Here is a 19397-nt window from a genome sequence, read left to right as displayed (position 1 = left end):
CTAATAAAGGTTTTCTGATTCTGATTCTGATTCTGACTAGATCATAAGTTAGTATTACTTCACTGGATCACTAGTGTTTGACTAGATCATAAGTTAGTATTACTTCACTGGATCACTAGTGTTTGACTAGATCAGAAGTTAGTATTACTTCACTGGATCACTAGTGTTTGACTAGATCAGAAGTTAGTATTACTTCTGTGGATCACTAGTGTTTGACTAGATCATAAGTTAGTATTACTTCACTGGATCACTAGTGTTTGACTAGATCAGAAGTTAGTATTACTTCACTGGATCACTAGTGTTTGACTAGATCATAAGTTAGTATTACTTCACTGGATCACTAGTGTTTGACTAGATCAGAAGTTAGTATTACTTCACTGGATCACTAGTGTTTGACTAGATCATAAGTTAGTATTACTTCACTGGATCACTAGTGTTTGACTAGATCAGAAGTTAGTATTACTTCACTGGATCACTAGTGTTTGACTAGATCAGAAGTTAGTATTACTTCTGTGGATCACTAGTGTTTGACTAGATCATAAGTTAGTATTACTTCACTGGATCACTAGTGTTTGACTAGATCAGAAGTTAGTATTACTTCACTGGATCACTAGTGTTTGACTAGATCAGAAGTTAGTATTACTTCACTGGATCACTAGTGTTTGACTAGATCAGAAGTTAGTATTACTTCACTGGATCACTAGTGTTTGACTAGATCAGAAGTTAGTATTACTTCACTGGATCACTAGTGTTTGACTAGATCATAAGTTAGTATTACTTCACTGGATCACTAGTGTTTGACTAGATCAGAAGTTAGTATTACTTCACTGGATCACTAGTGTTTGACTAGATCAGAAGTTAGTATTACTTCACTGGATCACTAGTGTTTGACTAGATCATAAGTTAGTCTTACTTCACTGGATCACTAGTGTTTGACTAGATCATAAGTTAGTATTACTTCACTGGATCACTAGTGTTTGACTAGATCATAAGTTAGTATTACTTCACTGGATCACTAGTGTTTGACTAGATCATAAGTTAGTATTACTTCACTGGATCACTAGTGTTTGACTAGATCACAAGTTAGTATTACTTCACTGGATCACTAGTGTTTGACTAGATCATAAGTTAGTATTACTTCACTGGATCACTAGTGTTTGACTAGATCATAAGTTAGTATTACTTCACTGGATCACTAGTGTTTGACTAGATCATAAGTTAGTATTACTTCACTGGATCACTAGTGTTTGACTAGATCATAAGTTAGTATTACTTCACTGGATCACTAGTGTTTGACTAGATCATAAGTTAGTATTACTTCACTGGATCACTAGTGTTTGACTAGATCATAAGTTAGTATTACTTCCGTGGATATACTGAGCCAAGACGCGTCGTCATAGCAACCGAGCCTAACAAGCTGCACAGTTCACAGACGGACGGAGACGTAAACAACAACGAGACATAGAAGTACAAATTGACAACTTTACAGAACGTGACACTGATTGGTCGAAGTGTGTTTTTAAGAAATGCTTGATTTGATCGATCAATAAAATATAAATTATTGCACATGTTATGCATATCACACGAGCCAATATCACGATACCGATATTTTTCTTCGTTATATCGTGCAGCCGTAGTTTGTGGTACTTTTACAAGTGTTTTTAACGTGGCACTGAGAAACGATTGAACCGCGGACAACGTTGTCCTCTGAGGCGGACGGTAAAGTGGACTCACTGACCGGCAGGTTTGGAGTTGACGGGCGAGCTCGGCTGTCGTCCTCCGTTGCTCATCCTGCTGGTGCGTCTCCTCCGGAAGAAGCTGCGCAGGATTCCGCACTTGAGCGACTCCAGCAACGTGCTCTTCCCCGAGCCGGAGTGACCGAACAGCTTGAGCTTGATCCGGGGCTGCAGCGTCTGCGTGGGACGCAGCTGCTGGACGTAGCTTAGCTTGTGGTTGTCCTGTCGCCGACACACACACACACACACACACACACACGCACACGCACACGCACACACACACACGGACACACACACACAAATGGCATCAGAATATTGAATAAAACCGGGCCTTCGGGTCACTTTGACCCTGAGATAACAACAAGGGTTAAATCATTGAATGTGTAAAAACAAAAAGGTTGAGAATAATTAATCAAAAGTTAAAATGGTCTAAATTCAATATTATTATTATTTAAAAGAAATTTGAATTTAGAAAATATATTTTCAATGGTTCAAATAATACTTCATGTCAATAAAACATGTTTTACTCTGTTTGTCTTTTAAATTCAATATAAAAATGTTGATAAAATAGCGACGCCAGACTAAACCAACAGAGCAACTTGATCGTCTAGTGACACTTATTCTATCAACATCTTTATAAAAATGTTATTAATTAAAAGAGGACGAATTAAAACTTATTAGAAAATGTATTTAGGAATTATTTTAATCAGAATATCAAACTATGTTTTTTTTTCTCTCTCTCTATATATATATATATAGTTTATTATTAATTAAAATTCACTCTTTCAATGAACAAATGACTGAAGAATTGCTTTTACAACGATGAGAAAAGAAAAAACAACAAGTTAAAAGAAACAAAAAAAGATTTAATCAAACGTGTTGTGCAAATAATAATAATGTCATGAAACAGTAATTAGTAGTAAAACTATAATAATATGGTAATACAAGTAGTAGTGAGAAAGGTAACTCAAGAACAACATTCATTACACAATTCTTTGTAGAGTTTCTAGAGTTGAAAGCAAAGCTTCAGGTCACAGCGAGTGTTCATCAACACACTTCACGATCTCTAATCTAACACTCGCTCCTGGAATAGACGCGTCAGGAGCTCGACTGTTAATTACTTCTGATTAAAACAACCTCCGTGTTCACAGAAATGCTTGAAAAAAAATAATTTAATCACCTTCTTCAGTTTCCCCAGCAGGACCACAATGTTCTCATGATGCTCTGCAGACGCCAGGTCCTCCGCCGTCTTTCCATCCTGACAGAAGAGGAGGAAGAGGAGGAGGAAGAAGAAGATAAAGAGGAAGAAGAAGAGGAAGTAGAAGAAGAAGAGAAAAGTCAGTTTTCTAGTACAAGTTCATTAAATCTGAATCAGTTCAGTTCCTCATGGTTTCTCTGTCCAGGCTCGATCAGTGATCGATGACCTTTAACCTTTAACAGTTTATTTGCTGAGTGAAAAATGAGTGAAACATAAACTTGATGTGAAGCGAGTGAATCTAAAATAAAGAGACTTAAAGGAACCGGATCATGAAAAGATGTCGTAGAATATTTACAGAATAAAAGCAGGTGATGTTTTACAATATTTCATTCTAACAGTTTATGAAACAGGTTCGACCAAGAAGCTCAGAGACGCTGACGTCAGCTTCAAAATCAAGTCTTGGAGTCAAGAACATGAACATGAACATGTCAAGAACATGAACGTGTCAAGAACATGAACATGAACATGTCAAGAACATGAACGTGTCAAGAACATGAACATGTCAAGAACATGAACGTGTCAAGAACATGAACATGAACATGTCAAGAACATGAACGTGTCAAGAACATGAACGTGTCAAGAACATGAACATGTCAAGAACATGAACGTGTCAAGAACATGAACATGAACATGTCAAGAACATGAACGTGTCAAGAACATGAACATGAACATGTCAAGAACATGAACGTGTCAAGAACATGAACGTGTCAAGAACATGAACATGAACATGTCAAGAACATGAACGTGTCAAGAACATGAACGTGTCAAGAACATGAACATGAACATGTCAAGAACATGAACGTGTCAAGAACATGAACGTGTCAAGAACATGAACATGAACATGTCAAGAACATGAACGTGTCAAGAACATGAACATGAACATGTCAAGAACATGAACGTGTCAAGAACATGAACGTGTCAAGAACATGAACATGTCAAGAACATGAACGTGTCAAGAACATGTTCATGTCAAGAACTAAACTGGACTAAGCTCAGGTCAGACTTACGTTGGTGACGGCATCGATGTTCGCTCCGGCGAGACACAGATGTCGAACCACCTCCAGACCTCCGTTGTTGGCCGCCAGGTGCAGAGGAGTTCTACCGTACTGTTGACAACGACACGTCAAACATCTACACACTCACAGAACAACAACACATCAAACATCTACACACTCACGGAACAACAACACGTCAAACATCTACACACTCACGGAACAATAACACATCAAACATCTACACACTCACGGAACAACAACACGTCAAACATCTACACACTCACGGAACAACAACACATCAAACATCTACACACTCACGGAACAACAACACGTCAAACATCTACACACTCACGGAACAACAACACATCAAACATCTACACACTCACGGAACAATAACACGTCAAACATCTACACACTCACGGAACAACAACACATCAAACATCTACACACTCACGGAACAACAACACATCAAACATCTACACACTCACGGAACAATAACACGTCTACACAATCACGGAACAATAACACATCAAACATCTACACACAATAAAATGTAAAATATTTGTGAATAAACGTTATTACAAAATAATAATTATTTTAATGAGTGTTTAAGGCTCACTAATTACACAATAATAAACCAAACATAATGACTCATTATAAAGAGAAGAACATGATGTGACATAAGATAAGATAATAAGATGGATTTGTTGAAGGAGATATAAAGATATAAACTTCCTGTTACATGAATATACATTTAGTTTGTCCTAAAGTAGGGGCTCGTGAGAGCGTCGTTATCATTATGAGCAACTGTCCTTGTAATGACTCTGAGTGACACACCTTGTTGGGAAGGTCCAGGCTGGCTCTGCCGCTGCAGATGGAGGCCACGATGGGCAGGTTCCCGTCCTTGCAGGCGATGTGCAGAGCCATGTTTCCATGGCGATCCTGCTGGTCGACGGGGCAGCGATGTCTGAGCAAGAGACGCACGACGTCCACTTGACAGCGTCTCACGGCGAGATGCAGCGCAGTGTGTCCGTCCTGGAGAGAAGACAGCATCACTATCACTCTTACAAGTTTTATCCTTCAATTCAATTTTATTTAAAGTGTCTTATCATAACAAAGTTATCTCAAGACACTATACAGTTGAAATAAGACTACAGTTGATTAAGGAAAAATAGATCCAGCAATTCAACAAAGAGCAAGAAACAAAACACTGTACAGTGAGCAATGGCGAGGAAAAACTTCCTTTTAGAAGCAGAAACCTCGAGCAGAACCAGACTCATTGTTGACGGCCTGCCGCTTTGACCGGCTGGGAGGAAGGATGGGGGGGTAGACAGATGGATAAGGAGAGGAGTGAGGGAGGATAGAGTGAGAGAAAAGAGGAGAGTGTAGGAGGGTCCATGGGGGTGCTGGAGAGAACTCGGGATCTGATGACGTGGTGAAGAATTCATCCTTCAATTACTCCATGATTCAAAGGTTGAATTAGTTCTTTAAAGAAATTCAATATTTTCAAAAGAACGAAGGAATACAGTTTTATCGTCTAATTCCAATAATAAAAAATAAAAAATTCTCAATATTTCTTATATTTGTAGCTTTTTATATCGAACATAAAAGTATTGGTGGAAAAAAAATGTAAACCTTTTGATAAACAAAGTATTATATTTAATTATTGAATGAAAAAAGATTCAATATTTTAATATAAACACCAACAAAACAATAATTTAAAAAAAAAAAACTTGGTATAAAGTACAGAACTACTCTGTAATACTAACATTTTTATATTCAATTTAAAATATATATATATATATACTTTTTCCAAATTATTATTTTCAATTATTGGTATTAGAATATAGAACCATGTTTTAATTTTTTTTTAATTGAAATTTTTTTTTTTAAAGATTAAAAAAAAAAAAGAATTTAAAATGCAACGAATTAAAATATATATTTATTTATAATTATTTATTTTAAGAATTTATTTAAAAATATGTATTTTTGAAATTGAATTATTAAAAAAACATTTTTATACTTAATTTAAAATTCAATATATTAATTTAATTTTTTTAATCGAATTATTTTAAAAAAAAGGAAAAAATAATAGAATTTAAAAGGCAACATAATTTAAGTATGTATTTAATTTAGAAAAAAGTATTTTTTAATTATTAAGAATATAGAACCATGTTTTAATTTCTTTTTTTAAATTTGAAACCTTTTTGAATTATAAAAATATATATATATATATATATATATATATATATATATAATATAATATAATATAGAAATGCTTGAATTAAATGAAATAACTAAACAAAGCTGAACAAGATTTAAACCTAACAGTTCTTCAGTCTCTGATCACCTTGTCGGTGGCGTCCAGCTGAGCTCCGTGTTCAACCAAACACTCCACGATGTCCACGAAGCCTCTGGCCGACGCCGTGAGTAAAGAAGTTTCTCCCTCGCGGTTCTTAGCGTCGACGGTGCAGCCGGACTCACACAGAGCTCTGGCCACCGTGGAGTAGCCGTGCCAGGAGGCGCAGTGGAGGGGGGTCTCCTGCTCCTGCAGCAACAACACAACTCAGAGCCGGACACAACTGACACCACAACTCAGAGACGCTACACAACTGACACCACAACTCAGAGACGCTACACAACTGACACCATAACTCAGAGACGCCACACAACTGACACCACAACTCAGAGCCGGACACAACTGACACCACAACTCAGAGACGCTACACAACTGACATCATAACTCAGAGACGCCACACAACTGACACCACAACTCAGAGACGCCACACAACTGACACCACAACTCAGAGACGCTACACAACTGACACCACAACTCAGAGACGCAACACAACTGACACCACAACTCAGAGACGCCACACACTTGACACCACAACTCAGAGACGCTACACAACAACACCACAACTCAGAGACGCCACACAACTGACACCACAACTCAGAGACGCTACACAACAACACCACAACTCAGAGACGCCACACAACTGACACCACAACTCAGAGACGCTACACAACTGACACCACAACTCAGAGACGCCACACAACTGACACCACAACTCAGAGACACCACACAACTGACACCACAACTCAGAGACGCTACACAACTGACACCACAACTCAGAGACGCCACACAACTGACACCACAACTCAGAGACACCACACAACTGACACCACAACTCAGAGACGCTACACAACAACACCACAACTCAGAGACGCCACACAACTGACACCACAACTCAGAGACGCTACACAACTGACACCACAACTCAGAGACGCAACACAACTGACACCACAACTCAGAGACGCCACACAACTGACACCACAACTCAGAGACGCCACACAACAACACCACACTCAGAGAAGCCACACAACAACACCACACTCAGAGACGCTACACAACAACACCACACTCAGAAAGGCTACACAACAACACCACACTCAGAGACGCTACACAACAACACCACACTCAGAGACGCTACACAACAACACCACACTCAGAGAGGCTACACAACAACACCACACTCAGAGAGGCTACACAACAACACCACACTCAGAGAGGCTACACAACAACACCACACTCAGAGACGCTACACAACAACACCACACTCAGAGACGCTACACAACAACACCACACTCAGAAAGACTACACAACAACACCACACTCAGAGACGCTACACAACAACACCACACTCAGAGACGCTACACAACAACACCACACTCAGAGACGCTACACAACAACACCACACTCAGAGACGCTACACAACAACACCACACTCAGAGACGCTACACAACAACACCACACTCAGAGAGGCTACACAACAACACCACACTCAGAGACGCTACACAACAACACCACACTCACAGACGCTACACAACAACACCACACTCAGAGACGCTACACAACAACACCACACTCAGAGACGCTACACAACAACACCACACTCAGAGAGGCAACACAACAACACCACACTCAGAGAGGCAACACAACAACACCACACTCAGAGACGCTACACAACAACACCACACTCAGAGACGCTACACAACAACACCACACTCAGAGACACTACACAACAACACCACAACTCAGAGACGCTACACAACAACACCACAACTCAGAGACGCTACACAACAACACCACACTCAGAAAGGCTACACAACAACACCACACTCACAGACGCTACACAACAACACCACACTCAGAGACGCTACACAACAACACCACACTCAGAGACGCTACACAACAACACCACACTCAAAAAGGCTACACAACAACACCACACTCAGAGACGCTACACAACAACACCATACTCAGAGACACTACACAACAACACCACACTCAGAGACGCTACACAACAACACCACACTCAGAGACGCTACACAACAACACCACACTCAGAGAGGCTACACAACAACACCACACTCAGAGACGCTACACAACAACACCACACTCAGAGACGCTACACAACAACACCACACTCAGAGACGCTACACAACAACACCACACTCAGAGACGCTACACAACAACACCACACTCAGAGACGCTACACAACAACACCACACTAGGAAAGGCTACACAACAACACCACACTCAGAGAGGCTACACAACAACACCACACTCAGAAAGGCTACACAACAACACCACACTCAGAGAGGCTACACAACAACACCACACTCAGAAAGGCTACACAATAACACCACACTCAGAGACACTACACAACAACACCACACTCAGAGAGGCTACACAACAACACCACACTCAGAGACGCTACACAACAACACCACACTCAGAGACGCTAAACAACAACACACTCAGAGACACACAATGACACGACTCTTACCCGGTCCGAGAGGTCAGGGTTCGCGCTGACGCTGCACAGGTAACTGACCACGTCCACGTTGCCGTAACGCGCCGCCACGTGAAGAGCAGTTTCTCCTGACTGGAGGTCAACAAAGGTCAAAGGTCACACATCGAGCTGGGAACAGATACTAAGAAGGATGACGACTTATTTACATATTGAGATGGAAAGTTTAAACGAATGTGATCATAATATGAATTTATAAAATACTACAGAATGTGTATTAAGACTGTTATTATTATAGAATACATTTTATTTATTTACCGTTAAAATAAATAGTATGTAATGTTTAATTAAATATAAATAAATCTATTACAGTAGAAAAGAATTGGTGATTTAAGTCGTGGACGAAAATACTTTATTGATACTTTTTAAAATAAATGTTTAATGTCAACATATGCACAAATATTTGATTAAAACACAAATATGACTAATGAAAAAGTACAAAACTAACTTGAGATAATTAAATATAGAGATAATTAAGATACATTTCAAAAGAAAACGGTTTCATGTTGTTTATTATAGATTCATTTCAAATTCAACAAACTATAACAATTCATCGGTGTTTAAACTACTTTGTGTATTTAATAATGTTTATTATTGATTATTATTATTATTATTATTGTTGTGTTTGTATTGTTCTGTTTTTTTGCACTACTTAATAATGACATTTTTAAATATTTTATTATTAAGTATCACAAATACATCATGTTGCAATATTATTATTACATTATGTTGTCAAATTATGTTGTTATATTATATTATTATATTATTATTACATTATGTTGTTGACAGTATTATGTTATTATATTATTATTATATTATATTGTCGTTATAATTATGTTATTATATTGTAATGATGTAATTATTATTACATTTTGTTATTATATTGTTATTATATTATGTTATTATATTGTTATTATTACACTATGTTGTTGTTATAATACGTTATTAAATTGTTGATATTATTATGTTATTATATTGTTTTTATATTATTATTATATTATGTTGTTGTTATAATTATGTTATTATATTGTAATGATGTCATTATTATTATATTATGTTGTTATAATTATGTTATTACATTGTTATAATGTCATTATTATTACATTTTGTTATTATATTGTTATTATATTATTATTACATTATGTTGTTGTTATAATACGTTATTAAATTGTTGATATTATTATGTTATTATATTGTTTTTATATAATTATTATATTATGTTGTTGTTATAATAATTTTATTACATTGTTATGATGTCATTATTATTACATTTTGTTATCATTATGTTATTATATTATGTTATTATATTGTTATTATTACACTATGTTGTTATAATAAGTTATTAAATTGTTGATATTATTATGCTATTATATCATTATTATTTATATTGTTTTTATTTTATTATTATTTTGTTATTATTTTATTACCATTATCACGTATAATAATAACGTTACAATAACACAAAATGTTGTTTTAATGTTATATTATTATATTATTATACTTTTATTATATACTACGTTTATTATACCATGTATTTACGTTGTATATTTTTGGTTACTATGTCGTAGTTACTTCTGTGAACTCAGTCATCAGTTTACTGAGCGTCAGTCGAACCAGCAGCAGGTGAAACGACTTCAACGATCAAAAGCTAGTCTTTGACACACAGGCGTGTCTCCATAGCAACAGCAGATAAGCTGCTGCAGATGCATCTACTGTCCACTGCAGCTTCACGGCGTCTCTCACCTTGTCCTGGACGTCCAGAGGACACTTCTTGTCCTGCAGGAACCTGAGCGTGTCCACGTGGCCGTGCCTGGCGGCGTAGTAGACGGCGTTGGCTCCGCTCTGAGGAGAGATGGAGGGATTGACCTTTAACCTGGAACCACGGGTCTTGGCGTGAACACAGCAACACAACAACCACACAATCCAAACGTGTCTCTGGGGACGTTTATTTGTTTTTTCCTTTTACGCTCACAGCAGGTTCAAGAAAGTTGCTGAACATGTTCGTCACTGTCGGCGCTAAGATGGGGGCGGGGCCTAAACCGGAAGTGGGTGGAGTACAACCAGGAAGTTTATAAATATGTATTGAAGTGGGCGGAGCTTTAACCATTGAAGCAACGATTAGTTGATTTATTCATCAAAGCATCATCTCAATTGTCTTATTATCGTAGTAAAGTATAAACACACAGAGAGCGCACACCTCCAACAACTGTCTTCTTTGATCATGATGCATCAAAGTTGGGATTAATCCCAGATACTGGAGCTACATTTATGAATTTGATCAAATAAAACAGAAATTATCTTAATAATCAATTCGTTGGCTCTTTATAATTTGCTGTTTGGGGCGAAACATCTTCACATTTGTTCAATTTTGTCCATTTGTTTTATTTATTTTTAATGCATAGAGACAATAAGAAACTTGGTTTGATAAAATTCTAATTCAACAAATCTAAAAAAACGTATCTGTGTTTAAACTACTCTGTGTATTTACTACCATTTATTGTTGTGTTTTTTTTTTTTTTTATTACTAAATATTATTTACATATATTTTAATATGTTATGTTGTTTTTGCCATTATGTTATGTTGGTATAATTATCTTATTATTATTGTTATATTATTATTATTATTGTTACACTATGTTGTTGTTATAATTATGTTACTATAATGTTATTATAGTGTTATTATTTTTTATCATACAATTGTGTTATGTTGTTATAATTATGTTACTATAATGTTACTGTAGTGTTATTATTTTTTATCATACAATTGTGTTATGTTGTTATAATTATGTTACTATAATGTTATTGTAGTGTTATTATTTTCTATCATACAATTGTGTTATGTTGTTATAATTATGTTACTATAATGTTATTGTAGTGTTATTATTTTTTATCATACAATTGTGTTATGTTGTTATAATTATGTTACTATAATGTTATTGTAGTGTTATTATTTTTATCATACAATTGTGTTATGTTGTTATTATTATGTTACGATAATGTTACTGTAGTGTTATTATTTTTTATCATACAATTGTGTTATGTTGTTATAATTATGTTACTATAATGTTATTGTAGTGTTATTATTTTTTATCATACAATTGTGTTATGTTGTTATAATTATGTTACTATAATGTTACTGTAGTGTTATTATTTTTTATCATACAATTGTGTTATGTTGTTATAATTATGTTACTATAATGTTATTATAGTGTTATTATTTTTTATCATACAGTTGTGTTATGTTGTTATAATTATGTTACTATAATGTTATTGTAGTGTTATTATTTTTTATCATACAATTGTGTTATGTTGTTATTATTATGTGACGATATTATTATTATTATTTTTGCACAGCTTGATGTCTCCATATTTGTAAAGTTAAACAAATGTTGTGGTTAAATAAAAATATAAATGTATAGAACATAAATCTCATAAACTTAAGGGCAGGTGTATTGATTGTGGTTAAAATTATATAAATATAAAAAACCTAAACCCTCTTAGATCAAGTTCTCACCTTATCTCTGGTCAGGATTCCTGCACCTTTCCTTATCAGCACCTCGATGATCTGGATGTTGCCGCAGCCCGCCGCGATCAGCAGCGGCGGAGTTCCGTGCTGCACACAAATGAAAGAAGAATACAAATGTATTTCAGTACATCGAGTACATCGAGTACATCAAATACATCGAGTACATCAGATACATCAAGTACATCGAGTACATCGAGTACATCAAGTACATCAAGTACATCAAGTACATCAGCGTCAGAAGATTGAATGGTTGGATGTAACGTTTCAAATGTTCAAGGTTTGAATAAGCATTTAAGAATAACTGTATTCAATCGTTTCTAAAAGATAAAGGTTGATTTCTTTATTTTATTTAAATAAAAATGTAAAAAGTGTTTGTTTTGTTTTTTTACACATAAAATGTGTTATTTTGATTCCAATTATTCACAAATTATTTGTCTAAATTCAATACTTTTTCAATGAATAGCCGTTTAAATTCGATATAAAAACGTTAGAATGCTAGTGTAGCCAGACATTACCAAACGAGCACCGAGCTACTTCATAACAATATTATATATATATATAAAACAAAACTATAACAACAACATAATGTAACAATAAAAATAATATCATAACAATAATAATAACATAATTATCCAGTAGCTCGGTACTCGTTTGGTAATGTCTGGCTACTGTATTATTCTGAGCTACTTGATAACAACTAATTATTTTTGAATAATTGGAATCAAATAACAAATTCTGTGTTTTAAAAAAAATATACTTTTAATCAAGTTTTTATTTAAATTAAACTTTATATTTTAGCAAAGATAAGAGGGCAGAGAGTCCATCACACGTTTCATGAACTCATTACATTTTTAAAATGTGAATATTTTTCAAAATTAATTATTCAAAACCAAAAAAACCATATTCAATATTTGAACGTACAATTATTGAATTCAGTCATTTTAGAAAATGCTTCAAATACTTCCAGAGACCGTGGCCTCGATCCGACCCTGAAGACTAAACAGTTCTCACTCTGGCTCAGGAACACCCGGCGGCCCTGAAACGGATACTTTTGGAAGTGGAGATGAAGCGAAGGAGACGCCTGGACGTGTCTCCGGGACAACGTCGGGAAATCAGTCTTTATTTTGGACGCTCCGGGGAGAATCACCTTGTTGGGCTGGTTGACGTCGTAGCTGTTCAGGGAGCCCAGCAGGTGCTGCAGGCCCGGCACGTTGTCGTCGTTGATGGCGTGGATGATGGCCTTCATCACGAAGGAGTCTTCCTCGTCCTGGACCAGTGGGAGAGACAGTTACTCCCCCGACCCTTCAAAGATCATCTAATCTCGTGAGCGGTAATCCTCGAGGTCACATGCTCGGACCCTTTCATCTGCACACGCACACGCACACACACACACACACACACACGCGCACACACACACAGACACGCGCACACACACACACTCGGAGTCATCTTGAAAAACTGTTTAGAGTTCCACGTCCATCTGTGGCGTGCGAGCCTTCGCTGAGACGCTCGAGTGCACAGAGAGACGAGGAGGGGGAGGACAGTGAGGGGGAGGACAGTGAGGGGAGGACAGTGAGGGGGAGGACAGTGAGGGGAGGACAGTGAGGGGGAGGACAGTGAGGGGAGGACAGTGAGGGGAGGACAGTGAGGGGGAGGACAGTGAGGGGAGGACAGTGAGGGGAGGACAGTGAGGGGAGGACAGTGAGGGGAGGACAGTGAGGGGGAGGACAGTGAGGGGAGGACAGTGAGGGGAGGACAGTGAGGGGAGGACAGTGAGGGGAGGACAGTGAGGGGGAGGACAGTGAGGGGAGGACAGTGAGGGGAGGACAGTGAGGGGAGGACAGTGAGGGGGAGGACAGTGAGGGGAGGACAGTGAGGGGAGGACAGTGAGGGGAGGACAGTGAGGGGAGGACAGTGAGGGGAGGACAGTGAGGGGAGGACAGTGAGGGGAGGACAGTGAGGGGAGGACAGTGAGGGGAGGACAGTGAGGGGAGGACAGTGAGGGGAGGACAGTGAGGGGGAGGACAGTGAGGGGGAGGACAGTGAGGGGGAGGACAGTGAGGGGGAGGACAGTGAGGGGAGGACAGTGAGGGGAGGACAGTGAGGGGAGGACAGTGAGGGGGAGGACAGTGAGGGGAGGACAGTGAGGGGGAGGACAGTGAGGGGGAGGACAGTGAGGGGGAGGACAGTGAGGGGGAGGACAGTGAGGGGAGGACAGTGAGGGGAGGACAGTGAGGGGAGGACAGTGAGGGGAGGACAGTGAGGGGAGGACAGTGAGGGGGAGGACAGTGAGGGGGAGGACAGTGAGGGGAGGACAGTGAGGGGAGGACAGTGAGGGGGAGGACAGTGAGGGGAGGACAGTGAGGGGAGGACAGTGAGGGGAGGACAGTGAGGGGAGGACAGTGAGGGGAGGACAGTGAAGGGAGGACAGTGAGGGGAGGACAGTGAGGGGAGGACAGTGAGGGGGAGGACAGTGAGGGGAGGACAGTGAGGGGAGGACAGTGAGGGGGAGGACAGTGAGGGGGAGGACAGTGAGGGGGAGGACAGTGAGGGGAGGACAGTGAGGGGAGGACAGTGAGGGGAGGACAGTGAGGGGAGGACAGTGAGGGGAGGACAGTGAGGGGGAGGACAGTGAGGGGAGGACAGTGAGGGGAGGACAGTGAGGGGAGGACAGTGAGGGGAGGACAGTGAGGGGAGGACAGTGAGGGGGAGGACAGTGAGGGGGAGGACAGTGAGGGGAGGACAGTGAGGGGAGGACAGTGAGGGGGAGGACAGTGAGGGGGAGGACAGTGAGGGGAGGACAGTGAGGGGGAGGACAGTGAGGGGGAGGACAGTGAGGGGAGGACAGTGAGGGGAGGACAGTGAGGGGGAGGACAGTGAGGGGAGGACAGTGAGGGGGAGGACAGTGAGGGGAGGACAGTGAGGGGAGGACAGTGAGGGGAGGACAGTGAGGGGAGGACAGTGAGGGGAGGACAGTGAGGGGAGGACAGTGAGGGGAGGACAGTGAGGGGAGGACAGTGAGGGGGAGGACAGTGAGGGGAGGACAGTGAGGGGAGGACAGTGAGGGGAGGACAGTGAGGGGGAGGACAGTGAGGGGAGGACAGTGAGGGGGAGGACAGTGAGGGGAGGACAGTGAGGGGAGGACAGTGAGGGGGAGGACAGTGAGGGGGAGGACAGTGAGGGGGAGGACAGTGAGGGGAGGACAGTGAGGGGGAGGACAGTGAGGGGGAGGACAGTGAGGGGAGGACAGTGAGGGGAGGACAGTGAGGGGAGGACAGAGAGGGGAGGACAGTGAGGGGAGGACAGTGAGGGGAGGACAGTGAGGGGAGGACAGTGAGGGGAGGACAGTGAGGGGGAGGACAGTGAGGGGGAGGACAGTGAGGGGAGGACAGTGAGGGGGAGGACAGTGAGGGGAGGACAGTGAGGGGAGGACAGTGAGGGGAGGACAGTGAGGGGAGGACAGAGAGGGGGAGGACAGTGAGGGGAGGACAGTGAGGGGAGGACAGTGAGGGGAGGACAGTGAGGGGGAGGACAGTGAGGGGAGGACAGTGAGGGGAGGACAGTGAGGGGGAGGACAGTGAGGGGAGGACAGTGAGGGGAGGACAGTGAGGGGAGGACAGTGAGGGGGAGGACAGTGAGGGGAGGACAGTGAGGGGAGGACAGTGAGGGGAGGACAGTGAGGGGAGGACAGTGAGGGGAGGACAGTGAGGGGAGGACAGTGAGGGGAGGACAGTGAGGGGGAGGACAGTGAGGGGAGGACAGTGAGGGGGAGGACAGTGAGGGGAGGACAGTGAGGGGAGGACAGTGAGGGGAGGACAGTGAGGGGGAGGACAGTGAGGGGAGGACAGTGAGGGGAGGACAGTGAGGGGAGGACAGTGAGGGGAGGACAGTGAGGGGAGGACAGTGAGGGGGAGGACAGTGAGGGGAGGACAGTGAGGGGAGGACAGTGAGGGGAGGACAGTGAGGGGAGGACAGTGAGGGGGAGGACAGTGAGGGGAGGACAGTGAGGGGAGGACAGTGAGGGGAGGACAGTGAGGGGAGGACAGTGAGGGGGAGGACAGTGAGGGGAGGACAGTGAGGGGGAGGACAGTGAGGGGGAGGACAGTGAGGGGAGGACAGTGAGGGGAGGACAGTGAGGGGGAGGACAGTGAGGGGAGGACAGTGAGGGGGAGGACAGTGAGGGGAGGACAGTGAGGGGAGGACAGTGAGGGGAGGACAGTGAGGGGAGGACAGTGAGGGGGAGGACAGTGAGGGGAGGACAGTGAGGGGGAGGACAGTGAGGGGAGGACAGTGAGGGGAGGACAGTGAGGGGAGGACAGTGAGGGGAGGACAGTGAGGGGAGGACAGTGAGGGGGAGGACAGTGAGGGGGAGGACAGAGAGGGGGAGGACAGTGAGGGGGAGGACAGTGAGGGGAGGACAGTGAGGGGGAGGACAGTGAGGGGAGGACAGTGAGGGGAGGACAGTGAGGGGGAGGACAGTGAGGGGAGGACAGTGAGGGGAGGACAGTGAGGGGGAGGACAGTGAGGGGGAGGACAGTGAGGGGGAGGACAGTGAGGGGAGGACAGTGAGGGGGAGGACAGTGAGGGGAGGACAGTGAGGGGAGGACAGTGAGGGGGAGGACAGTGAGGGGAGGACAGTGGGGGGAGGACAGTGAGGGGAGGACAGTGAGGGGGAGGACAGTGAGGGGAGGACAGTGAAGGGAGGACAGTGAGGGGGAGGACAGTGAGGGGAGGACAGTGAGGGGGAGGACAGTGAGGGGGAGGACAGTGAGGGGAGGACAGTGAGGGGAGGACAGTGAGGGGAGGACAGTGAGGGGAGGACAGTGAGGGGGAGGACAGTGAGGGGGAGGACAGTGAGGGGAGGACAGTGAGGGGAGGACAGTGAGGGGAGGACAGTGAGGGGAGGACAGTGAGGGGAGGACAGTGAGGGGGAGGACAGTGAGGGGAGGACAGTGAGGGGAGGACAGTGAGGGGAGGACAGTGAGGGGAGGACAGTGAGGGGGAGGACAGTGAGGGGAGGACAGTGAGGGGAGGACAGTGAGGGGGAGGACAGTGAGGGGAGGACAGTGAGGGGAGGACAGTGAGGGGAGGACAGTGAGGGGGAGGACAGTGAGGGGAGGACAGTGAGGGGAGGACAGTGAGGGGGAGGACAGTGAGGAGGTGAAGGGAGGCGAGGTCCATGTGTTCGACAGAGCGTGTAACTCCACATTCCTGGACTTCAACTCGACACACGAGTGCAACATGTATGAAAAACCAGAGCCTTTCACTGGCGACTCAAAGAGTGAGTCGTGGCTCGTGAGTTCGGATCCGAAGGAAAAACTCACTGGAGTCTTTTGAAGATGATGATGAAGATGATTGAATAAACATTTTGGAACAACTAGAGAAAATAAATTAAAAAAATACAGCAAGTCCTTGAACAAGGTTTGACCTTTAGTGCTGCACGATACTGGAAATATGTGCGATATTCAATAGTGGTGTCTTGAAGTGTGATATCGATATTATTGAGATATTTTTCTCTTTCACCTAAAAATGTAGTCGAGCGCAGGAGTGAGTACTGTAGTGAAGGTCCGGGGTTTAGAGAAAGAAAACGATGAGATATTTCCATTTCGTTTATTTCCGCTTCTCGGTGTCGACATGATGGTAGAAAAATATCTCTTCTAACGCTCAGTCTCGCGGGACTTGCATCGGTTTCCCACCAAACTGAGCGACATCAGAGAGGAGCTGCCGGCGCGTCGTGATATCACCAAATCAATAATAAATCCACCTCCTTGTACACGCACACATAACACTTTATAAATGACGCTAACAACTTAGCTCGTTAGCATACGGTGAAGACGCACACATAACACTTTATAAATGACGCTAACAACTTAGCTCGTTAGCATACGGTGAAGACGCACACATAACACTTTATAAATGACGCTAACAACTTAGCTCGTTAGCATACGGTGAAGACGCACACATAACACTTTATAAATGACGCTAACAACTTAGCGCGTTAGCATACGGTGAAGACGCACACATAACACTTTATAAATGACGCTAACAACTTAGCTCGTTAGCATACGGTGAAGACGGACAGGTTTGTTTGGAAGTTCATGATCTTTTAAGAAAACAACTGAGACGAGATGAAAAGTTCTTACAATATGTTGCTTTAACAAAGGAGGTTGAAAGAGACGAGTGACTGGATCACTAGTGTTTGACTAGATCATAAGTTAGTATTACTTCACTGGATCACTAGTGTTTGACTAGATCAGAAGTTAGTATTACTTCACTGGATCACTAGTGTTTGACTAGATCATAAGTTAGTATTACTTCACTGGATCACTAGTGTTTGACTAGATCATAAGTTAGTATTACTTCACTGGATCACTAGTGTTTGACTAGATCATAAGTTAGTATTACTTCACTGGATCACTAGTGTTTGACTAGATCATAAGTTAGTATTACTTCACTGGATCACTAGTGTTTGACTAGATCACAAGTTAGTATTACTTCTGTGGATATACTGAGCTAACAAGCTGCGCCGCACAGTTCACAGACGGACGGAGACGTAAACAACAACGAGACATAGAAGTACAAATTGACAACTTTACAGAACGTGACACTGATTGGTCGAGTTGGGGATTTAAGAAATGCTTGATTTATACAAAAAAAAAGATAAATTATCACATGTTTTCCATATGCAAATAACGCGATATCGATATTTTTCCGATGTATCGTGCAGGCCTAGTTTGACCCAAATTCAACAATAATCGTTAACCTTAATCAACATCAGACATTATTGTATTAAGTGTAAAAAAAACATTAAAAATGCAAATATACTGCAGTAACTATTACATCATATGAAGCTGCTTCTCAGTGCTTCAAACTGTATCGTGATACACCGTCAGCTGTTTCATGAAGCCTCATCGACTCATCACTAAAAACTGACTAGGAAACACTAAGAAATGTCCTGAGTTAATATGAGACATTCGTGAAATTATAAGTAGCTTGTGGGGAAAC

The 19397-nt window shown here is 41.9% G+C and overlaps 1 protein-coding gene across 1 annotated transcript in view; it reads right to left on the bottom strand.

Moving 5' to 3' along the window:
* dapk1 (death-associated protein kinase 1) overlaps positions 1–19397 on the bottom strand; it is an 89967-nt gene that overhangs the window by 11460 nt on the left and 59110 nt on the right. The window contains exons 12-20 of the mRNA XM_087812706.1: positions 13540–13659; positions 12381–12479; positions 10610–10708; positions 8843–8941; positions 6340–6537; positions 4827–5024; positions 4002–4100; positions 2917–2994; positions 1739–1958 (exon numbers count right to left, since the gene is read on the bottom strand). Of these exons, the coding sequence (XP_087668832.1) occupies positions 1739–1958; positions 2917–2994; positions 4002–4100; positions 4827–5024; positions 6340–6537; positions 8843–8941; positions 10610–10708; positions 12381–12479; positions 13540–13659 (1210 nt within the window). The remainder of the gene's footprint in view (positions 1–1738; positions 1959–2916; positions 2995–4001; positions 4101–4826; positions 5025–6339; positions 6538–8842; positions 8942–10609; positions 10709–12380; positions 12480–13539; positions 13660–19397) is intronic.

This window comes from Callionymus lyra, chromosome 1, assembly GCF_982586985.1.
Source record: "Callionymus lyra chromosome 1, fCalLyr1.hap1.1, whole genome shotgun sequence".
Lineage (NCBI taxonomy): Eukaryota > Metazoa > Chordata > Actinopteri > Syngnathiformes > Callionymidae > Callionymus > Callionymus lyra.
This window is presented reverse-complemented; position numbering and strand designations above follow the sequence as displayed.